This window comes from Rhineura floridana, chromosome 5 (assembly GCF_030035675.1).
Source record: "Rhineura floridana isolate rRhiFlo1 chromosome 5, rRhiFlo1.hap2, whole genome shotgun sequence".
Taxonomy (NCBI): Eukaryota; Metazoa; Chordata; class Lepidosauria; order Squamata; family Rhineuridae; genus Rhineura; species Rhineura floridana.
The window spans coordinates 144,805,829-144,830,910 of NC_084484.1; the positions used below are offsets into that span (position 1 = coordinate 144,805,829).

General features: G+C 42.2%; 1 protein-coding gene across 2 annotated transcripts in view; it reads right to left on the reverse strand.

The window, feature by feature from the left end:
- Positions 1 to 4,553, reverse strand: part of LSAMP (limbic system associated membrane protein) — a 731,629-nt gene extending 727,076 nt beyond the window's left edge. For both annotated transcript variants that reach the window (XM_061628381.1, XM_061628382.1), the window contains exon 1: positions 3,923 to 4,553. In XM_061628381.1, coding sequence (XP_061484365.1) covers positions 3,923 to 4,077 — 155 coding nt within the window. In that variant the 5' untranslated portion in view covers positions 4,078 to 4,553. The remainder of the gene's footprint in view (positions 1 to 3,922) is intronic.
- Positions 4,554 to 25,082: the final 20,529 nt, after the last annotated feature.

Consider the following 25,082-nt stretch of genomic DNA (forward strand, 5'->3'; position numbering starts at 1 on the left):
GGAGACCTACCTCCTCTCTGAGATATTGTATTGCCCTACAAAGTTGTCAAAATGCAAACACAATTTGGGTTGGTCCTTCACAGTCCAATCCACTTCCTGTGTAGCTTGGAAGAATTTGGTAACGTGCCTCTGAGCATATGGTGAGTGGTGGCAACACCTGCAATCAGCCCAAATAATAGAAACAAGACATGTGCTGTGCTGACATGAGCTGTGTTCTAACGAACTGGTCCTGGGCACTGGTTCTGGCAGCACTTGGGAGACTTCAGCTCAGACATTGAGCTCTTGGAATCTGGGAGGGAGGAGGTGGCAGGACTGCCTCTGAGGGTCTCCTAACATAGGTGCTTCTGGTGGAGTGGGTTTCTCCTGGGATGTATGCTGAACTCCTAAGAATCTTACACCTCATATCTGGCTCGTAGGAAGACTGACCCGGGTGCAACAATATACTCAAAATCTTTAGCATCTCACATTTGTATTTAAAGTCTGGTTGATTCTCATACCCAAGACGTAGCATCTCTTGAATAGCCTCTAACAAATTCAATGAACCTCATTACCTTTCACAAATGAAATAAAAAGCTACAAGGACATGACAGTTTTTCCACCCCACACTCACCCACCCACCCACCCACCCACCAGTATGGAGAGAAAGGCTCCATGATTGACCTGTTTTCCATGAGCCTGGCTTAAAGGCAGGCTGTTCGCTAAGGCAATTTCCACATGGAAGCTGTCCGCATTTCCAATAAGTGCACATCCAGCAGTCCAGAACGTACCTCTAGAAAAGACAAGTACCTTTTCCACTAGGGCAACTCCATGCTGAATCAGCTCTGTTCAAACATTCATTTGGGTAGAAATGAACCCTACTCTCAACCTCCACCAGCAGTAGCAGTGCATATCATAAGGCAGTGTAGCAGAGCCGTCCTCCCAATGAATGTCATTGGTGTTGCTTATCTCTAGAGGACAAAGGTAGGGGGTGGCAAGGTCAGAGCTGTGTGGGTGCACCAGATTGGCAATGGCAGCCCCAACCCTACCACTGCCACACCATGCCCCAGCCCCATTCAGGAAAGTGAAAGAAATGCTGGTGTCAGGAAGATGGCTCTGCCTCCATCTGCACCACTACTGTTCAACAGTCCAATTTGCAAACCAAAACATACATAGGCTTCTGTATACATAAACAATACTTTCTATATATCCAGGGCATGAATCATACATATGGGGAACATACAGACAGCAAACAAGAGCCATAAATGCAAGGAGGCTGAGACAGGGCCAGACGGCATGAACCCAACCCTTCCCTTCCACATACTCATTTCATCCCCAGTAAACCCTGGATAGGGCTAGAGGGTAATCAGCTACACCAACCCTAGAGTTTTCTCTGTTAGCTAGGCATCTAAGCATGAGATTTGTGCAGCCTAAAGTTCCTAGCACTTCTGGACTGTAGGATTCCTAGAGCACATCCTTCATGTAATTGCCTCAGGTGAGCACATTTATGTGCAGCATGCACAAATCCCGACAAAGATAGATAAACCCTGAATTGGAGCTTTGCCTGTAGCAAATTTACAAAGCATGCAGGCCCCTTTGTGTTCATTATGCTGAAACTCTGATTTCTACAGCAGGATCTTTGCTTCGTTTATCTTATTTAAATTGTCAGGCTTAAAAGTTTGCACCCTTTTGCCCAACAACAGACCTTGGTGCAATGAAAATATAATCTTTTTCTGCACTGTGTCTGTCTCCTGGATGCCACAATAAACTTACTAAAACATAACCATATAAACATATTCCATTTCCCTTACACAAAAGAATGAAATCTGCACACATACATTTGATGTCGCCTCCATGCAGGCTACACATGTCTTCACAGTAAATGCAGTTTGAGCACCAAGTATCTCTAGATAAACTCCAGGGCTGCAAGGTTAAGTGGGAAATAGAAATCCAATGACCCCTAGCTGGGTAAGTGAGCTTAATGACTTCACTGCTGCCATATGTACACAGCGGAGCTGAGCACACTCCCTCTTGTGCTACGCAGGAAAGGGGAAAGCAAAGCCAGTGGAATTACTGTACCATGCATTTAAAAATGGAAGGAGAGGAAGCATAGGGAAGCCCTCCTGAAAAGAGTTAACAGAGGCATGAAAAGGGTTAATGACAGGGCAGGAAGACTGAGAGAGGACACCCAGTTCTGAGAGGGCACCACTGTTAGGTGTTTGTGGTTCAGCTAAAGCTTTCTATCACCAACGCAAGGCAGATGAATTACTCAGTAAATCCTATTACTCCATGTGGATAAACCTTACATGCAAGTTAACAAGTCTGGAGAGCTGGGGAATGGATTCTGCTGAAAGGATATCTCAGGATCACAACACTCTCAGCTCATGAGAGGAAACAGGAGAAAAATACATACACTCCTCTTAGCTTTGCATTCCAAAATCTCTTCTCCCTGCACTAATATCATCATGTGCTCAAAATATGAGGAATAAAGACCAATATTAAGTTATATCTTCCTGAAACCTGCATCTTTAGAGATAAAATGATCCATAAGGAATAGAGTGTACCCCAGTTAATTCAGGAATATGCCTCCAACTATTAATCAGAGAGGCAGGGAAAAGAGTACTGGGGCACCGGTACCAGGAGTTCAGGGTAGTGTTTACTAGCTAGCAATAATCTAGAGGAATAGAGTGAAAACTTTGCTGCTTTCATTTGCTTTGCCAAGGAACTACTCCCTGGGTGTTTCAGGGTTGTGCACTATCAGCTCTTTGCATAGGCTGCACGCTTATTCTAAATCACATCCAATAGTTTCATTAGTAGGGCAGTTACGCTAGTTTAAATGGAGCAGATTACAATGCTATAATTCCTTTATTTAAATGAATGGGGGTGAGTTTCCATATAATACCTGAAGCAGGCTGGGATTAATACAATCCCATTTTTAAGAAGATAGCACAGACCAATAATCTGTCAGGTGCAGCATCCCACCACCAGCCATGCAAATCACACATGTATACACTCAACACACCTCTCCTTCAGGGCTAAGCAGGGAAACCAAGAGAGCAAGCAGGCAAGAACAAATGTAATTCAAAACAGTCAACCCAGCAAGGAACTATACACCATCAAAATTAAAACATTCAATTCAAACTATTCTTGAGTCAAGTGAATTTTATCATCAAAAGAAGCAAATTTGTCCCCCCTCCCAAACATTTTGTACATGAGCCTAAACGAAGTGGCAAGATGTTCATTTAAACAGTGCTTGAATTTCAAAAGTGCATAAAGAGTGGAAGAGAGGTCTTTTCCCAGGTGACTGGTCCTTTAACTACACAAAGTGTGGGTGTTTGTGTGTGTGATTATAGTGTCTCTGACCCAGCTCTCTTAATTTAAATAGCAGTATGAATACAGCATACCCATTCTCACTGAAGGGCAAGTTACACATTTCCCAGTATATTCATTCTTAACAAGCATGGGAGAATATAAATAGCTAGGGGAAAACAATAACTATTAGATGCTGTAGCAAAATAGTCAAGCATTTAATCTTATTTGCCTCATGATAAATGTAGTATCGTGGCAACAGTATATTTCTTTTTCATGTGCATCAGTCATATATTTAATAGAGAAACTGAAAGGCAGATCGTTTTTTAGTCAACTGGTATAACCTGGGGGTTTTTTTGTGCATGCTTGGTTTAAATCCCTGAAAACTGCTAATCCACCTGGGGGTAGGGGAAAAGCCTAACCGCCCTGTGTGTGCGTGTGTATGATGAATCAGAATCAAGTTCGCATCAACATCTTCAAGTCACAGCCACATTCACACGGCCAGGTACATACTAGTCTTTTCCCCGCTTCTCACTCTGTCTCCCTTTCTCTCACACACACGCACACAGAGTTCAAGACTATCGAGCGAGAGACAGGAAGGTAAACGAAGAACAAAAGTTGGCCGACCGCCCCCTACCTGAGGATGGCTGTGTCTCCCTGCCTCACCGTGATGTTGTCGGTGCCTCGGTTGTAATCCACGCTGCGGACCGGCAGCCCTGTAGGGAGAAGGCAGAGCAATCTCAGTAGGACCAGCGGGAATTGTCTCCGATCGGGCTGAGCCCTTCCTACCATGGCTGGAGTTGCAAAGGATGGAGTTGGCTCGCTCGCTCGCTCGGTACTGGGAGGAGACTGGGTTTACCCCCGGATAGGGGAAGAGGAGGGGGCAGCAGGCGAGAGGAGATATCCGAGAAGCAATCGAAAAACACACAACTCTGCCTCTTTAGCTAGGCAGATCTCTCGCCTTCTTTTGCTCTGGCTTCCCCAATTGATTCTCTCCTTTGCTGCCGCTGCTTCTCTCTCTCTCTCGATGCCTGTCTTAAAAGAAAGTCTTTTCCTTTCCTTAAGTCTCCCCACAAGCAACCCCAGCTGAGATCAAAATGAAGCAAACAGGGTGGGGGGGGGAGAGAGAGAGGATTGATTCACAAAAATAATGAAGGGGCGGGGGGAACCAGACCGGAGGAGGAGAGGGCGGGAGAGAGAGAGAGAGAGACGAAAACAAACAAATCAAGCAGTCCCAAAGAGCTCCAAAAGGGCAAACGAGCCCCCCTACGGCGAAAGGCTGGGACTTTTGCCTGCCTTCTCTTTCTCCTCCCCGGCGTGCGGATGCTCCTGCTCGGGCGAGCGGCTGAGCAGTCTCTGAGCGCTCGGTTCCCTTCCTAACCCACTTTCCCAGGCGGAGAGGAGGAGGCGGGGGAGCCAGAGAGGGAGAGAGGGAGGGCGAAGCGCCTCAGCGCTGAAGGAGGGAAAAGGGAAAGGGGTCTCCTCTTTCAAGCCTGACTCTCGGGCAACTCGCTTCCATGCGGGCACTCCCGCCTCCCCTCCCCTCCCCTCCCCTCCCCTCGAAGCTTCGCACACAGCTGCCCCCTTCAGCTCCTGCCGTCCCGCCAGCCCGCCCTGATCAAAGCCCTGATGCTCCTTTAGGTTGTCACGACAACAGCTTCATCGGAGGCCTGCCTGGCCGACTCCACCATCACCACCGCCGCCCCGCGCCCAGGAAAGGGGGGGGGCTGCTGGCGGCAGGCAGCTCCGAAAGGGAAGGGAAACGGGAGGAGAGGCAACGAGGGGGCTCGGGAGGGGAAAGAAGGGGAAGGGAGAAGCAGAGACTGGAAGGAAGACGATAGCGGGAGGAAAGGGGGTAGATTGAAGAGGTTGGGGCAGGATGAGGAGACTCGGGAAGGAGAGAGGAGCAAGGAAGGGAAAGAGGGGTCTGGACTTGGACTATTTTGGCGCTAGCGGGAAACAAAAAGAAAAGTTTACAAGTAAAGAGTCAAATATCGCAACCACGGGGGTCATATTTTTCCCGTCCCCACTTTAGGACTGTTCCTCTGTTCACTACAATTATCATTCTGTACACTGCACAGAATAGGTGAGGGGTCTGTTTGTGTGTACACGTGTCATATTTTGAATGCTTCCCTGCATGAAATAACTCCCTTTCTGAAGTAAACAAGAGCTTCAAGGAGAAGGTTCCTCTCATCCTTTCTCTCAGATGTCACGTGGGAGCTTTTTACATTAGGGAGCGGAATGTTGGTATTAAAAGAGAGGGCTGAAGTGGTACAGTCTATAATTCTGTCATCTCAATCCGCCTCCTTACTCTGGAAGTGAATGGGAGGCACTTGCTGAATACAGGAGCTGGCCCACAGCTTTGCACAATTAAACTGCGCTTTGTACTGCAGCAGGCAGGTTCTGCAAGCCTGGCAGCTTCTGCTTCTGGTAGATTTGTCAAGAAGACCAAGTGGCATTCCATGGGAGAAAGGAGCTCTTGCAGGTTGAAAAAATGTAGCCACCATGATTGGCACTGTAAGTCCTTCGTCTAGCTAAAGCATGCATGGGGATGGGGATAGACATGCTTCTGGCTTCCACCTGTGTTTTGGAGCTAACATGCACCTAATATAGACATGGTTTGGCTTTATATCTTCAAACTTGGCTCCAAGACCTCTGACAACTCATGGCTTGTTATGGAATGATTCACTGAACCAGCAAACTTGAAAATGTTACAAAGATTGATACATTTAATGATCTTATACACCTCTGCTTGTTTGTTCTGGCTTTATATTCTTTGATAATAATAGTTTATTCGGTCAATGACCAGCATTTATATTCTTTGATATAAATTTCTATTTTTGTTGTTGAAAAAACTAATAAAAGCAGTTTATTAAAAAAAAACACAAAATTGGGCTGTATTCAACTCAATAATAGCACAAGTGCAAGGATCGGTGCTAGTGCAACCGGACTTCCCCCCTTTCTCTGCCCACATGCCTCCTAAATCTGTTCGGGTTTTCCAACCAGCTCTCCAGATCAGATTTGGGAATGGTGCAGAGGGAAGAGGGGGAAAGTCCCATTGCGCTAGTGCTAATCCTTGCGCTAAGCACTGTTGTTTAGTTGAATACCACCCATTGAGTGTATATGGAAGTATAAGGAACTTGCAGACCTGTAGGCCTAATTGAGACCCACCAGGCCTTCCCCTTTGGCCTGCAAAGCTGTTTGGCTCAAACCATGCCTACCTGTCCATCACCTGATATCAGATGATACAATTTGTGGAACAGGTGAAGCTGCAGAGCCAAATTAAGCTGGGATGCAAACAAAGTATCTTTCTTTGCAGTGCAAGCTTAGACTGCAAATGAAGAAGCTGTGTTTGGGGCTGCAGCTTGACGTTTGGGCTCCTACTGGGAGGAAGGGCGGGATATAAATTTAATAATAATGAAAAGTTTAAATCACCTGAAGTCATATGACATCAGGTGATTGATAGGTGGGCAGCCTGTGGAGGAGTGATCACATTTAGATCTGACCCTCCTGGTGTCTGGGCTCCCATATATGTGGTTCTTAAAGTAGAAAAATGTACTATATAAATCATATATAAATACTTGTATAAATACAAAATAATAATTCTGGACTGTACCACTTCAGATGAGGATTGCAACACTGGCAACAGCAAAGGCCCATGATCTCCTGGTTCATATTGCAAACCATTCTCCCAAGGGACAAAACTCTCTAAAAGCAGCCCTCAGTAAGAACTAAACACCCTGAAATCACCCTGTCACAATTTTAATGAACTATTACATCTAGTTGCATCCAAAACTGGGCTTCTTCCCTCTCCCTACTCCCTCTATTCCCCAAAGCCCTGACTTTACTGTGTGTTCAGCTAGAGGCTGATACAGCCTTGTAGCCAGGGGAGGGGGCTAGGGGATCCCCCCCAAAACTGGGCTGATCTATGTACACTGCCATTATCAGATGCCAGAAAATCTTCCTGATATGTAATCACAATGCTGTCTATATATTTGAATATCTTTCTTTACTGTAATATCTTACAGTAATGATAAACAACAACAAAATGATCTAAGAACTGGGGAAAGAGGGACAGCAGAGTGGAGGATATTTTTTTAATGACTGAAAGTTTGACAGAGCGGCCTTAAATCATCAACCCTATTGAAGGAGAACATTCTTCTGGACAATTAGCATTTCAGTTTCAGATGTTCCTCTTTTTCTCCTCTTGCATTTTCTTTCCCCAGATAAAACATTCCCCACTGCACCCTCAGACCAGCCCTTTCTCTTACATGCTCTCTTTTCTGTGCCCCTGGCCTGTGAAGGTCTAATTGGAGTGGAGACAATGATGGCATTGAGTTGCCTGCAGTGTGAATGCTCAGTCTGTCTTCCCCAAATGCCAGCACTGGCAGCTGAGCCCCAGATCTTTGCCACAGCTACAGCAACTTGACCCGAAGAGCATTCACAGAGCAGCTCACGCACCATGGGCATCATTGCACAAGGGTGGGAGCTTTATTAAGTAAGGAGGTGGAGGACAGTTAGCCTGGAGTGATGGCTCAATCAGAATTGGCATCCTCCCCCTTTCCCTGTCCTCGCATATATTAGACAACTATGATTAACGACAATCTTAATGATGCCAGAGTCTGGAATCTGGCTATAGCCAGGATAAAAAACATGTGAAGGGGTAAAGGATTAATAAGAAGAGAGGTGATTTTTGAATTAAAGTTTGCAAAGGTCCAAATTAGGCATTCCTTCTGAACCGTTTTCATTTAACTCCTGCTTGCAGATGATGAAGACATTTACCAAGTCCTGAGTTTACTTCTTCAATGGAGTAGAACCATGTTAAAATTTACAGATTTATAACAGTTGTCATTTATCAGTGTTTGTATAAAATATTGTTGAAGAGTAAGTAAGTGTGGTATAGTGGTTAGAGAATTGAACTGGGACCTGGGAGACCAGGGTTCAAATTCCCACTCAGCAATGAAACTCACCTTGGGCCAGTCACTGCCTCTCAGTGTAACCTACCTCACAGGGTTGTTATGAGGATAAAGTGGAGAGGGTAAAACCATGTACACCACTTTCAGCTCCTTGGAGGAAAGGTGGTAATAATAATAATAATAATAATAATAATAATAATAATAATAATAATAATAATAGCAGCAGCAGCAGCATGTGAATATTGGCGAGTTCAGATAAATTCACTGGAAATTTTAAATTGTCTTAACATTTTGATGTTTGCCACCCTGGGCTCCTTTGGGAGGAAGGGCAGGATGCAAGTTTAAGATATAATAATGAAATAAATAACATGTATAAAATAGCCCTGATCAGTAGCCCTGATCTAGCTTCAGTCTCATTCAACAGCCAATAGCCCTGGATGGTAATGCATTTTCACATATTGATCAGTCCAGCCAGTTGGGACCCACATTAGCACCAGCATATGAATATGAATGCATATCTGCATTGGGTTTGCAGGCATGAGCGAGTTTCTGCATGGTGATGTCACTTGCTGGATTATGACTAATATATTTTATTATTTAGGAAACTAGTAGTGATCTTTGGGTTTACAATATGCAAGCTTTAAAGCTACATAAGAACTTTTGTCAAGCAGCACAGAAAGGTAGAATTGTTAATAGGGAAATGTTGCAATTATTTTCAATCTTTTTAGCTAAATAGTGCCATCTCCCCATCCATTGTGTGTCATTGGACTGGTTGATACAGTAGGGCCCTGCTTTTCAGCAGCCCGCTTTTCGGTGTTCCGCTAATACGGTGGCTTTCAATTAGAATAAGGCCCCACTTGTACGGCGCTTGTTCCCCTTTACAGTGTTTTTCGGGTGTTGGACGCCATTCTGTTGAATGAGTTCTGCTTTTCAGCGGGTTTTGCTTTTAGACGGGGTTCTGGAACGTAAAACTGCCGTATGAGTGGGGCCCTACTGTATTTGTGTGTGTGTGGGAATCCTTATTTTTTAAGTTGTAGTTTGAAATGAAAATTCTAAAGTGGAATATTTTAATGAGAATTTCTCATCAGCATCTTTTTACAGCTCTTTTTTATTTGTACTGGTAGAAATTGGTATTCAATATGCATGCACACACTTGCTCCAGATTTTCCATTAACTATCTTTGGTGGCATCAGTTGTACCATACTGATTTGGTGCATACAAATCCAGTGCCCAAACTGAAAATTCAGTCCTTCTCAATTTATAAATTAAATTAAATTTTAAATGCAAAAAGGAAAACACCCTCTTAATATGCATTCTTTTGAACTAGATGAGCTCACACTATGATGATCACTGTGCCTTGACATGCTATTTCATAATGAAGCTTTCTCCTCTCTTGTTTAGGATGACCTTGACAAGGACACTGTTGTGAAGAAACCCATAACTGGGATGAAGCTTCCCACTGTGAGAAGTTGAATGCAATCTGAAAGAGCCAACTATACCCAACAGTACTGCATACCTCTTCCTATGGCATAATGTGAGCAGTTCATTTGCAGTTAATAAGAGTTATTATATGTTAATTAAATACCAGTGGAGTAAAGAAAACATATTTGTTGGAGATTAACAATTATGCAATACGAGTAGCATCTGCCACACAACTGCTAAATCTGGCTAAATATTTCCTTATCTCAGAGTATTTACTTAGGAGGCAGTTACTATCCTGTTAAATCTAAATTTAATGCCTAGTTAAATATATTTAGGGTGCACTTCATGGAGAATGGCATCAGTATGTTTTATATGGAGAATAAGAGAGGGCTTTGTAAGATGAAATAAGGCAATAAAAGCTTTCCACAGGTTCCAGTAACTATTGAATGCCAGATGAAAATACAAATGGCAAGAAAATTCCTCTCCTCAAGGGAAGACAGAAGACTAAAATTACCTTGCTGTTTTGGTCACAAAATAATCCCCAGAATTGGAAGCCTTTAGCTACCCTCCCACCTTCAAATCTGACAAAATATAGGAATAATTTGAGCAGGCAGGAAGACTACAAAAAGGAGCACCAAACAAAAATGAAAGCAACCAAACTGTTGAGACCACTTAAAGCAGGGCTGGGTAACCTGTGGCCCTCCAGATGTTACTAGAGTACAACTCCCACCATCCCTGACCATTGTGCATGCTGGCCGGGACTGATGGGAATTGGAGTCCAACAATATCTGGAAGGACACAGGTTGACCACACCTGATGTAAAGACAAGGGATTAACAATTTTTCAGCTACAATGTGCTGTAACCTTGACTGGATTCTTAAAATAATACCATAATCCCAACTCAAGTGAGAGCCATCATAACAACAGAAGAAATTTCCTCTGTAGTTCCAGATGTCTGTTTCCCCAGAAAGATCTACACCATCTTTCACTATCCATATTGACCAAGTCTTGGACTCTTTCTTGCAGTTCTCTCCTACACTGTTGCAGAATCTTTTCTAGTCTCTTTTCAAATCTCTGCTGCTAGGATTTCACTCACTGCATTATCCCAGGGCAAGCCTTTTCCTTTCTTATTAGTCTTTACTGTTCCCATCTAATTTAAGATTCTTCTCTTTCCTTTTTAAGGCTTGTTGCCACCCTTCCTTTATCTTTTATTTTTTATTATATGCTTGACCAAGATCATGGCTCATAGAGTTGAGGCAATTGTATTGCCCTCACTTATACTTTATTGGAGAGTCTTGTTTAAGAAAAATTGCCCCCTTCTCTCTGCCTTGCTCATCTTCCACATCCCTGTTTAAAGCTAAATATTCCTGCAAACTTTTTAAAAAATTTTGCATTTGGTGAATGGCACCAATTATGAAATGCAACAAAGAATGTGACCTCTAACTTGCAATTCAGCAGCTTGAAAAAGGATGGGCTAAGGTAAATAGATCTGATCTGAAGTGTATAAACTGAGTCACCGGTAATATTGTCACTAAAGGAGAACCCCACTCTCTAACCAATGGGAAATGAACTCAGTTTCTCATTGATATTAATTAGGCAATACACAGTACGTTTTCAGATTTTTAAAAAGGAACGCTTGTTTTTTTTGCTTTTTTTAAAAAAAGAAAAGTTTTGATCCTTAGGATCCTTCTGTTCAGAGGCTTTACAAATATACAAAACAGAATAAAACACTAAGACTTTGACTATTATATTGCAAAATCATTCTATAGTGGTGGCTTAATCTTGACCTTTAAAAGCCAGCCTGAATAGGAAGGTCTCACAGGTAAAGTAGAGTGATATTATTGATCTTGGAGATTGTGCAGTGATATACTGGAGATTATACTGTCTCATATGTGTAAGGCTAGCGCCCAAGCCACAAGGTTACAGATTTGTATGTCAAACTAGAACCTAGACTATTCCCACAGAAGCTTTTCAAAACCTTTAAATATCTTGGAAGACATGCGTAATGTCCTTCCATCAACTGGCTCCTATCAGAATGAGACTATAGGGATATAGTTACTGATTGTCCTTGACTGCATACATATTATATACAAGCAATTTAGAATGTTGTGTGACTAAGATTGTTCTCACTAATTCTTCTCCACAAACCCTCTGGACAGGCTTGTATATAATGATGCTGCAATAATGAAAAGTTCTCACATACTGGGAAAATGTTGTTTCTCAGGCCTTTTCAAAATTGCTAAGGCAGGCTCTTCTTAACAAACACCAATGGACCCCAAAAGACTATTTTGATATTGACTATTAGTAATGGATGAAGAAGCTGCAATGCCTTGCTGAAATGAAACAGGCTATATATTCATTTGCCACTGTAAAATGTGTATTTCTGAATGAAAAAGACAGCACAAGGCTGTAGTACTGTGCATTTCCCTGGGTGGACCCATTATTGTGGTTTCCACAGAGCTCTCTGAGGTGTCTGATGAGCCAAGAAAATGACTCTCAGGACTTTTTAAATGGTATCAGTAGATAGTGAACTGTCAAAAAGCCTTACCTATGACAGTCTAATAGATGAATTTGTACATAAAATATTGGAGAGGTCCTGCCGAAATGATGACCCATCTTAGTTTCAGATGCTGAAAATGCTCACAATAGTTCTGCAGTTTGAGACAGTGTTTATATGTTGTTTTTAAATTTATAGGATGAATTGATTTTCAAGGAGAAAAACAAGATACCTGTCCAGACATATGTTTTTGTTTGAGGAAAGAGGGAAAGCAAGTTCAAGAGATTCCCTCCACCCAGCTAGGAATGGAGATTGAGAAGACAGAAATGCCTATTCGTATGTGAATTGTCTATGTTTTTGTGCTTTTCTTCTCACCATTGATTTTTGTACTCTATATTTTTTTCTGTATTACCAACTCCATCTTCCATTTACAGCCCTTTCCTTTCAGACACAGGGGTGTTTCAGGTGCATTTTTTAAACCCTTTTTCATATGGTGAAATCAAGCCATGTTTTGGGACATCTCTTCAAATTGTTAACTCACTGAAGCCTAGAAAAAGTTTTTAAAAATGGGCCCAGCCATTTTTTCTTCTTGGTTAAATATGCTATTAAAATTAATTTCAAAAAATGGGTTCAGCTAGGGAACACATAATGGTTTCTTAATATTGCAAACAGATCATTGAGATACCACAAACAGGTCATTGGCAACTGTTTTTTTTAACTTACTGTATTTTCTTGATAAATCTGGAAATGGAGGGGAGAAATATGGGTTGGCATTTTGATGTGAACAGCATTGCCCAAATACTACAGAAAACTTGCATGCATGAGAAATGCCAATCGCACACCCATCTGGAAGCACTCATCATTGCAAACATCATTTGGAGCTATGTTTAAACAATACATTATTGCACCACTGGCAAAATACATTCCTGATAACTGTCTAAGTGAAATATGAACCCAGAATGGTTTTGTGAATCAACACTCAATCACGACAAGAAGGTGGGGAACAGAAAACCAGTGATTCAATTCTCACTTCTGTTACTGTGTAAAGTGTGGACTCACAGATGCCAGCTGTGGTAAGATCCAGATGTCATCTGGGGCTCTTGGATCTTTATGAGAACCAGCTTTACACCTACAGCGGAAATAGCAGGTATATATTGTTGCTGCGGACAGCATTATGTTGTTATTTAATAATGAATTTATACCACACTCCTCCGTGGCGCAGAGTGGTAAGCGGCGGTAACGCAGCAGAAGCTCTGCTCACAGCCGGAGTTCGATGCCAACGGAAGGAGGAAGTCAAATCTCCGGTAAAAGGGCTTGAGGTCCACTCAGCCTTCCATCCATCCCTGGTTGGTAAAATGAGTACCCGGCATATGCTGGGGGATAAAGAAAGGCCAGGGAAGGAACTGGCAATCCCACCCCATATATACAGTCTGCCTAGTAAATGTCGCAAGACGTCACCCTAAGAGTTGGAAACGACTCGCACTATAAGTGCAGGGACACCTTTACCTTTACCTTTTTTTCTGCAAAAGTACACAAAGTGGCTTACATAAAATCAACACAGTACAAAGATAAAAATACAAAATGGCATCTAAAAAGAAAACATGCTAACCAACAGCAGTTAAAAACAAGTGTCACTTATCTCTCCAACCTCCTTTTATAACGCTAGACCCAACTATCAAATAATACTACTGAAATGTTAGCCCTTCCTTTCCTCAAGCTTTTGTTACCCATATTTTAATACAATCCACAGTTCAACTGTGTTAAAGACACAGGAATACAATATTATGTCAGTCCCAATATTCTAGTACAGTTTGTCAGAGACCAACAAACAACAGCTGCACAAATTTACTGCAACTGTGTTGACCTTAGACATGGTTCCTAGTTCAAAGCTCCAGATGAGAACACAGAATGATGGCAGATGAAAAAAAAATACTGCCTTCTTTTTGGGCAGTGGGTAGGTACTGTATGTATGTTAACAATGAAGTAGAGTATTGAATGAAGGGTTTGGACACTGAGTTTCATGAGTCTGTGATTCTGCCTCCCTCAGCCCATTTGGGGTTGAACCAGAACCTCTACTGTTTCTGGGATAATCCTAAATGGATTTGTTTCAATAAAATAAAATATCTGCTGAATATTCACCCTCAAAGAGGAGAAGGGATTTTCAGAGAGATTATTTTCATTGGAATTATGGTGCAAATTCATTCTACCTACACCTATCTTTAATAGATTTAATCAGAGGAAGAAAATGACAAACACCTGGAAGTTGGGAACTATTTTGTTTACAGGCCATAGAAGAAATGGTTTCCAGTCTTATAATATTAACTGTAGGAACTAGGAGTGAACATCTCAAAGCCTTATGCTCTATGCAAAGGAATTAGTATATGAGGAGGGAAGAGTTTGTTCCTCCATTATTTAACTCTCCTGTTAGTAATCTAGTACAAGATAGAAAATAATGAAGATAAAATAGAATAGACTCAAATATTAACAAATTCATGGTTTTTTTTTAAAAAAAGTAATCAAATTTAGAATGAATTCAGTGTCCATGAAAGCAAGAATTAATTTTAACCAAACACAGAATAAGATCCTTTTTCTCTGAACTCTGCCATTGTGTTGGTGAGTATATAATTATTTCAGTGATCAGAGAAACAACAAAACTGAATTCCATTGAAAGAACTGAGGTAAAAGAATGGGGTAGCGCAATCTGCCACAACCTGATGCCCTTCAGATATTCTGAACTGCAATACCCATCAACTAGCCTGCTATGCTGGATGGGGATGATGGACGTTATAGTCCACAACAGTTGGAGGGCACTGTGTTGTTAAAGGCTTCGGTAGAGAAACAGAAGATGTCATTGGCTATGTTTTAAAATACTGGGCAATGTCACAGCAAAAGGGAATAAAAAACTTTTACTGCGTTCAGTTGGACTAGATTGTTAACTAGCCAAATATAGTTATTGCAAAAGCTTGGAAGCAATCCTCTGTATACCTTTTCAGGAATAAGGGCACAATCCAACTCATATTTACGCTGGGCTGAGGGGAATTGGATGTGGGCTGCCAGCTCAACCAGGAGTCCCCTGGGGAAGCCCAGCCTGCAGAATGGGTACCAAGGCTCGAAAAAGGGGCATTCCAGGGTCTTAATGGAGGAAGGGCCAAGGGGGAGGACTTACACAACATCCAACCCCTGTTTGGAGTACTCCTGTGGGTCCCAATCCAGACCAAAGTTACACTGAGAAAAATGTTGATCTAAGAAAGTAATCATAATGGAAGTCTATGGAGAGTGCTTACTCAGTGGGGGTATTCGTGAGAGTCAGGTTTTTCTTTTGTATTAATGCATGCAACTCCTGGCTGAGTTGATGTTCCACCAGCCCAGTGGTTCCCAAACGGAAAATGGATGCCGCAGAGCTTTCTGATGGCTCTCTTCCACTGGCACCCCTTCCTCTGGCTTTCCCTGAGTTGGATTGGTCCACCCGTCTCCAAGATATCAATAGGATTTACTAAGCAGTGGCAAGGACTGAAGCCCATAATTCCATTCCCCTATATAATATGAACAGATTTCATCTTGGTTCTTTTGATCTTTTATCTAGGTTTTGCATATTTTCTTCTCATAAACCTATACACTGAACAGCTGCAGCTTCTCTTGATATGGAGATGTGATGAGTAAAACTTCCCTTTTATTTCTCATTAGTTTGCCATGGCATAAGCAACCTGCATCCTATCAAAATGTAGCATCTCCAATTTATTATTATTATTTTTACCATGTTCTAGAGCTGAGCTGGAATTTCTTAGAAAACAGTGTCTAATGTTCTTTTTCAAGCCTTCCATTATGTGTTGAAGATGTTTGCCCCATCCTAGAAAATATTTAATTAAAGTGACCTCTCTCCAGTTTCACTGCATGCAAATAGGTGAATTCCAGCAGAATTGTGAATCCAACTGAATAAATATAATTGAAGGAAGCAATTTGCTTCACCCCAATTCCTTCAAGTCCTCTTAGCCAAAAGTTTCCTTCCTCCACAAGTAGGAACTAAAAATGTAGGGTTGCATTCCACTATGCCATACTTAGAGTAGATCAATTAGCTGCATCTGATTTAAGTCCATTGATTTCAGTTGGTCCAACACAGAGACGCACAATTCCACATCTTGCAAATAAGGTGGAGTATTTCAAGAGGGCTTTTCCCATCAGTTCTACACAGATTTTCTCTTACTAGCAGAGAATGGGTGGGACTAAGGCTAGAAATTTTGATTGCAAAAAAGCTGCTACAGAGATCCACATGAAGGGAATGCTGTGGGGAAGAAATGTAAATGCCTATAATTGGTGTCTGGATGGGGAGAAATATGTGATGGTAGTTCCAAGTTCTAATGTGGGCCAATCTGTATTCCACAAGAGGCACCCAACAAGAATGTTTAAATTTTAAACAGTCCCTTTAGCAGTCAATTCTGGAAGAACATGGACACATAATGCCTTGCCAAGAAAACTTTCACTAACTTAATGTGCTGCAATTATAAAGAGTCTTCTTTTCTTGTCATTATTCATTGAACACTCAGATACCAGAAGTCAAGCAGGGCAAGCTAGAAGCAGCCAATAATATTGCTTTTCACACAATCAGTGTAAATGTATGGGAAGGGCAGGGGGAAAGGGCTCATGGTCATAGGTTCTGTTTCCCAGCTATGCATGTTCAGTAGACTGTCATAACACATGCATAGGCTTTTCCATGTGATTGAGAACCCTTCTTTTTGCAAGTTCCCAGTCATATATACAGAGTTTGCACCCTGACAGTTAGTATGTGCCTAGAGTCCCTTTTGATAGTTAACTAAGGGTGAATAAGTCAGAGCCAGGGCGTGCCGTCACAATTCCACTCCCCCACCCAGCAGCCCTGGTTTTTAGTGTACATATATTGGTATACTATAGTGTTCCATATCAAATACAGCCAAAATTGTATTTGCAAAATTCCATTTGTATATATACACATAAATGATCACACACATTTGCTTTGGTTATGGGTGTAGAGTGTTGACTACTGAAAATCCACTATTTGTGATGAAATTGCATTATCTTGTACTTTTTTTAACTGGTGATGACACCTAGGCAATGAAGAGGAAAGCTTGAACAAATGTGCATTTGCACAAGCATTCGTCATCACAAACATCCACAATCACAGTTTGATGTGATGTTGAAAATCAAACATAAGCTTAACTTCTTTGGGCTGAATAATCCTGCAAATATGTCTACACATCATTCTTACTGAAAATAAAACAGCAAATGTAGGCACATATGAACAAATTATAGGAGGATAGTTACAGCTCATTGCTGAAGTCTTCCCTTTGTATCATCTCTTATTGCTGTTAGAGATTCCAAAACTTCAGCCAGTGTGCTGGACAGGATAGGACAGAACAGAATTCAGGTTTGACAGTTCAATTCATCTGAAAACCAGCCAAGTCACAGTGGAGAAAAGGACACTAAATCAGACAAAGGGGGAAAGCCCTGTGAAAGCTACATTTTAAAAGTGACTCTGTATGCAAAGACTACTAGGAGAAGCCTAGTCCCATCAAGGGTGTAGTCATCTAGAGTCTCAGGGGGTCTTACTTAGACCCCTTACTTTTTTGAGAGCAGAATCCCTATGTCTCCAGCATCCTATAAGCCAATTATCATGAAAGGTGGGTGGATTGGATACTGAAAAGAGTCTTTTAATATGCTTTCTTGTCTTTTCCTGCTGATTGGAGCCAATCAGAGTGAAAGGAGGTGGGTTGGCCAGTGAGAAGACTCTTCTCAGTAGCTAACACTCTCCCCTTTCATGCTTATTGGGATGACTGATGTTGCGGGAGAAGGCATTAACAAGGATCTCATTCTCAACCTCACAGCAAAAAAGGGGTGTGTGTGGCTGCAACTATCATAAAGGGACCTTGCACTTCTGAATTTGCCACTACACTACTGCCATTGGCTTGAATAGAAGTGCAATGTCCAAAGTAGGCATTAAAATGGCTTTCTTTGGGCTGTGAAGTGACATCAGCTCTTTGACTGAAGTTGTCCTACTTGCAGTTTACAATGGGGCCTTTAGTATTTTTCAGATGGGGGATGAGTTTATTGATGGAGATAGTCCCCATATCAGGACATTCCAAATAACAGATTGCACAATACATTTGAATCCATTTAATAATGGATTCATGCTTCTCACTGTATATATTTCCGATTAAGTTGTCATAAAAACATAAGGAGAGCCCTGCTGGATCAGACCAAAGGACCATCTAGACTAGCATCCTGTTCTCACAGTGGCCAGCCAGATGCCCATGGGAAATCCACAAGCAGGACTTGAGCACAACAGCATTTCCCCATCCATGATTCACAGCAACTGGTATTCAGGGTCATACTGCCTCTGATACTGGAGGTATTATATATCTATCATGACGAGTAGCTATTGACAGCCTTTTCCATGAATTTGTTGATAAGGACATAAGGCCGCAGGTTAACGCTTCATGAATTTGATGAAGTGGACTGTGGTCCACAAATGCTTATGCCTTAATAAATGTGTTAGTCTTTAAGGTCTTACCAGACTTTGTTGTTTTTCTGCAACAGTTTAACATCCTTCTAGATGTTAGGATCATCCTGTAAGGCAGCAATCATAAACACACTTACCTGGCAATCTCTCATTGAAGGGAATCTTCTGAGTAGATGTGCACAGGGTGGCATTGTAACTTTAACTGACTTAGGCTGCAGTTCATGTCTATTCAGAAGTAAGCTCCATTTTGTTCAACAGGACTTACTCCCAGGTAAGCATGTATTGGATTGCAGCCTTTATTTTCCATTTGAGACCTGATTCTACAACTTAGTTCAGCTTTATTCTAAACTCTTCCCACTTTTTCATTCTTACTCTCTAATGAAACCCACAAAGTTGCCCTCTTGGATGGCTCCACAGAAGAGTTCAGCGTCAAGGATCCTGAGCTTCCAATCAAGAGAAAAAATGCTTTTATTCTTCATTTTTTTTCTTTTTCTGTCTTGCAAGCCATAGTACATTGGTCTTAAACTGCTTGAACTAGCAGGTCACAATGACCCACATCAACCTTAAGTGGGTTGCTCCAGCAGTGCCACCAGCAATTTTAGTGTTTTTTTAAAGTGAAAGAAATAAAATAGGATTGCCTACATTCCAGAAAAGAAAAAAACATCTGGCATATTCCAGTGCTTTTGTTTGTGCTGAAATCAGCAAGTAAGCATTTCACAGAGTACATCTGGGGAAGGCACGAGGCATGCACACGAGGAGGGTGGGAGTTCCACTGTGCAAGCATAAATCCTTATGGAACGACTGCATTGAATGCCACCCATTCCAACAAAGCAAAAACACTTGAGGTGCACTTCAGAGCCAGTGAGGGTGGTGGAGGCCTGGGGCATGTTCTGAGGGCCAGAGAGTGAGTCCTGGATCACCACCTTCGGGCCCCCAAGACTGAGGTTCCCCAGGTTGAAGTCCTTGCTGAACTGCCTCACGCTCACAGGGCCATCTATCACCCACTACTCTGTGAGAAGGATCCCATGAGAGAGAATGAGGGAGGCAGCCAAAAATAATGTTAGGTGCCTTTTAGGTGTCTGCTCCTCCACAGGGCCATCTACTACCAACTGGCAGTAGAAGTCAGTGGAGAATCTATGGCTGTCCTGGGTTCTGAATATGGCAGGTCACTGCCACTGACAGAGGGGGCAGGTGGGACTGATGCAGCAGAGCCAATCTGATGCTCTTGCCATCGTGTACCACACTAAGCTCCCTGTTCCTCCCTCTCTCCTTTTCAGCCAGCGGCAGCACCCCACCATGTTCAGAAGCCAGGAAAGCAACTAAGCCCCACCTGTGCTGCCTCACCAGCCACTATAGCCAACTGCCCTGTGTAAAGGATCCTGGTGACTTATGCTTTTACATTTTTATTGTGATTTCATTACTATATTTTTCTGTACTGATGTTGCTTGTAAGCTGCTTTATATCATAAAAAGTAGGGTATAAATAATTGAAATAAATTAATAAAATCTATATGCTGTTAGCTGCTTTGGCTTCCCATAGTGGAAGAAAGATGAGAGATATCTTTTCAAATCAATCCATCCATCAATCAAGTTGATTAGCTAGATGAAAAGCTGGCAGCCTTAAAAGAGAAGAAGTTTGTAGGAGAAAGACAGATGTGTCTAGAAGATTGGAAACTTCAGAGGCCCATAACAAGGGTCTTTGGGGAACTCTGGTTTGACATGAGTGGAGTTAGTAAAACTAACCCCCTTAGTAAGGTTTGTAAGACAGTGCCATTGTCAGGAAAAATGGTCACAAAACCACATGGCATCCTGTGCTCACCACAAGAAGAGGAAACTAACACTGATTGTCTCAGGTGTGTGGTAAATGGGTTCTTAATGTTGGCTGTGTGTGTTTGTGTTGCTTAATTTCGTTTAAAGCAGCACCACAGCAAGCAGAGTAACAGCAAATGTTGAAATGCGAGTGTGCCAGCGTGTGTGCGCGTTTACCCAAGAAAGCAGGCTTTTACCCTGCATCAGGATCACTGAGACTGGAGACTTAGTAAAACAAGAAAAGCTACTTTATTTCTAGAAATACATTGTAGATAGAAAAGCAAACCTAGTTCTAACTAACTAGCTAAGTTGGAGGTGTAACGCCCAGGTGCAGGAGTTAGCCTCATGGCTTGGAGAGAAGACTGGAGAAGGAAAGAAAGAAGTGGAAAGGGTGGAAGGAGGAGGGGCAGGTAAGCTTCCCTAAAGACGTAACAGTTTAGCGACAGAAGGAAGTCAGTCAGAGCATCACAGGTAAAGGTAAACAAGCCTATCCATCTGGAGGACCCTAGCTCTATCTCCCTTCTGGAGCACAAACAAAAGAACAAAACAGGAGTTGCTCTTGGCCCACTTCCAACACTTAAGATCAAGGTGAATGTGAGCTTTACTGCCAGCTATTGGCGTCAATGGTGTACAATTTGAATAATAAAAGTTTCTAGGTTTTCATATATTACATTCAAGAGGGGTCTCCAGAAGGGTGAAGAGCTTATATTAGAAGTTTAAGTATGATCTAGATCAGAGCATGGAAAAGTTACTTTTTTGAACTACAACTCCCATCAGCCCAATCCAGTGGCCATGCTGGCTGGGACTGATGGGAGTTGTAGTTCAAAAAAGTAACTTTTCCAAGCTCTGATCTAGATAGTTAAGTGTGATCTATTCCATTTATATGATAAAGGATTTGGGTGATATAAGATTTTAGTTTAAATATTTTAGAGGGGAGACCAGAGATTGTAGTGCTTGTAAATAAAGCATAAGGAAGAGACCTCAGGTAATTAAAAGAGATTGTGGGGACCATGGAACATTTAATATAGACCAGCAGAAGAGAAATATTAACTGTCTCTGTACCATTGGAAGATTGCAAAGAACATCCTGTTGTTGTCCCTAGCAAACTGAAATGAATGATAGGGGCTATAAAATACCCAAACCCAAGATAATATAAGGTATAGCTTAGATAAAATCATTGATATAAGGTTTATATAGGTATAGATTATAGGTAATCATAATAAGAGAATAGATATAGCATGAGATAAGACTTTAATAAAGAAGGTCACCTTGGGGCAGCAATGATTGACAGTATGGTCAGAAAAAGCCCTTTCTCCCCTGAAAAAGAGAAATGAGAGAAGGTAAAAACCACAGAATTCACCACAAAAATGGGAATGTTGTTGCAGTTTGGGATAAACAATGTACGTAGACAGGGGCAGATACTTCTCGGAAGAGGGCTATGTTCTAAGGAGAGTAAGAGCCAATCATAAAATTAATAGTTAATTAGCAGGGCAGAGGTTTACTGGAAATGGGAGAGGAAGAGTATTTAAGTGGGAACTCAGGGCAGTTCAGGGCTGTTAGCCTACTCTGAAACCCAAAGGCATGTGTTGTCCCGACGGGGAAGGAGAGGTGGCCCAAGGATCCTTGTTGTCTTTCAGGTTTTGTGAGTATTAAGTTTACTTTGCTTGCTGAAGAGTGTGGAGAGTGTGTTTGTTTCTATTTCCTATTATCAATAAAATTCTTCTTTTGAACAATCAGCCTTGCTTTGGATTCCTCCTTTTGCTGGGTTTTAAGGAGGGAGGATAATTGAGCATGGATTGGATACAGGAGTAGTAGGGATGTAAAGTATTACAATCCCCATATTCACCACTGCTGGAACCAAATATATAAGTACTGGAATTTATTTATTTAAAATATTTCTATCCCACCCTTCTACCCTACAATAGGGCACTCAGGGTGGCTACAATAAAATAACACACATATATAGTAAAATACACAATAAAAACACAAACATTACAGTAAATTAAAATGCAGAAAATACAATTTAAATACATAAAATGCATTATGGATACACATACACATATAAACATACATACATGAGAACAAAAGAACTTAAAAGATAAAAAATAAAAGATAAAAAAACTTTAAACAGTGTCAGGCTGACCTGTCAGTCCCAACCAAAGGCTCTCCAGAACAAAATAGTTTTTACAAGTTTCCGGAAGACCATCAGGAGGGAGCAAAGCGGGCTTCTTGGGGCAGGGAATTCCAAAGTCTGGGAGCCACAATTGAAAAGGCTTTCTCCTGCATGCCTGTCAATCTACCTTCTTTCATTCCAGGCACACAGAGGAGACCAGAGGCAAATGATCTTAAATCCAAGGTAGGAACATATGGACGTAAGTGGTCCCTTAAGTGCACTGGTCCAAGGCCGTTTAGGGTTTTAAAGGTCAAAACCAGCACTTTGTATTGGGCTTGGAAACAAATTGGGAGCCAGTGGAGTCGATAAAGCACAGGGGTGATATGCTCCCTGCGCTGTGCTCCACTTAACATTCTGGCTGCTGCATTTTGGACCAACTGTAATTTCTGAATCATTTTCAAAGGCAGCCCCACGTAGAGTGCGTTACAGTAATCAAGCCTTGATGTCACCAATGCATGTGTCACTGTGGCCAATTCAGCTGCTTCCAGGAATGGACGCAGCTGGTAGACCATTTTGAGATGGCCAAAAATATTCCTGGCTACCACAGCCACCTGATATTCAAGCAGCAGGGCAGGATCCAGAAGAACTCCCAAACTGCAGACTTGCTCTTTCAAGGGGAGTGCAACCCCATCCAGAACAGGTTGCAACCCTATCCCTGGGGCAGTTTTCCCCTTGGCCAGCAACACGTCTGTCTTGTTTGGATTAAGTTTCAGTTTGTTAGCCCAGATCCAGCCTTTCACAGCCTCCAGGCACCGGTTTAGGACAAGCACTCCCACCCTGCCATCAGATGGAAGGGAGAGAGAGTTGAGTGTCATCAGCATATTGATGACATTGCACTCCAAATCTCCGGATGACCTCTCCCAGTGGTTTCATATAAATGTTAAAGAGCATGGGAGACAGAATGGAACCCTGAGGTATCCCATAGGCCAACAGCCAGGAGGTCGAGCAGTAGTTTCCCAGCACCATTTTCTGGGTCCTGTCCATCAGGAAGGAATGGAGCCACTGTAAAACAGTGCCTCCTAAACCCACCCCAGCAAGACAGCTCAGGAGGATACCATGATCGATGGTATCAAAGGCCGCCAAGAGGTCCAGCAGCACCAGCAGGGATGCACTCCCCCATCTGATGCCTGTCATAGGTCATCAAGCAGGGTGACCAGGGCAGTCTCTGTCCCATGACCAGGCCTGAAGCCTGATTGAAAGGGGTCTAGATAATCTGATTGGAATTGGGCTTGTAGGCATAAGAACCAACACACTAGTTTCTTTTGGTATCCTTATGCTTGAAAGACAGCCCCCCTCCAGAATGTTGTAACAGATGGACTGAGAAAACATTGACATGGCACCTGTGATTTTTTTAAAGGCAGCTCCCATATTGCAGGTTGGGGTAAAAGGCAAATTCTGTGTCAGGAAAAGTTGAAGATCACTGCTATAGCATACTAAGGCAGGTTCTCCTCATCAGCTGGGTTAAAGAAGCAGCTGAAGCTGTGCAGCATTCACCTCCTGATTGGATTTGCTCTTACAGCTTCATTAACTTCATAATTACAGTCTATCCAATAAAGATATATATCTCCCTATATTCTTAAGGCCATCCATCTCTCCTTGCATCTGTCCACACACATGGCAGATTTATGAGAAGATATTACAGGAACAGAAGAACTCCATCTCACAAAATGGTGAATTGTTTTGTCCATTCAGATGGTCGGTTGATAGAATGCACTATCAGCTTGCCTCTTCTACAACAGAGAGCTAAAAGTTAAGAGCTCAAGGTTGTCTCTAAAATAACAGACTGGATTACTCAAACAGAGGCCTTTGGGAAAACTGGGTTTAGCACATGGGCAGAAACAACCAGCATACTTTCTTTCTTTTCATATGCTCATTGCTTTTTCTTCCTGCTAATAACATCACCTATCAAGAGAAAAAAAGGCACCTCCTGTTTCCTAGTTTATGGGGGGGGGGGAGTTTCTCTCTCCATGGCAAATGAATCATTATGTCAAATTGTTAGTGTTTTGCTGCAATGCCACCTGTCCATCTGTACAAAATAATGTCTTCTGCCTCCCAGGCACCTGTCTTTTTTTCCACACAGCTTGTAAAGCTTGGCATATCGCAGGATAATTTTGCCATGAGTGTACCCAGCCATAATTGTAATTCTCTGGGAAGGAAGAATATGAAGATCATCTAGTCCCAGCCATCTAAGCAGAAGGATGACCACAAGTAGCTAATTACCTCTCTCTCTCTGTTATGTGCCTTCAAGTCGGTTATGACTTATGGCAACCTTATGAATCAGCGACCTCCAATAGCATCTGTTGTAAACTATCCTGTTCAGATCTTGTAAGTTCAGGTCTGTGGCTTCCTTTATCCATCTCTTGTTTGGCCTTCCTCTTTTTCTACTCCCTGCTGTTTTTCCCAGCATTAGTGTCTTTTCTAGTGAATCATGTCTTCTCATTATGTGTCCAAAGTATGATAACCTTAGTTGCATCATTTTAGCTTCTAGTGA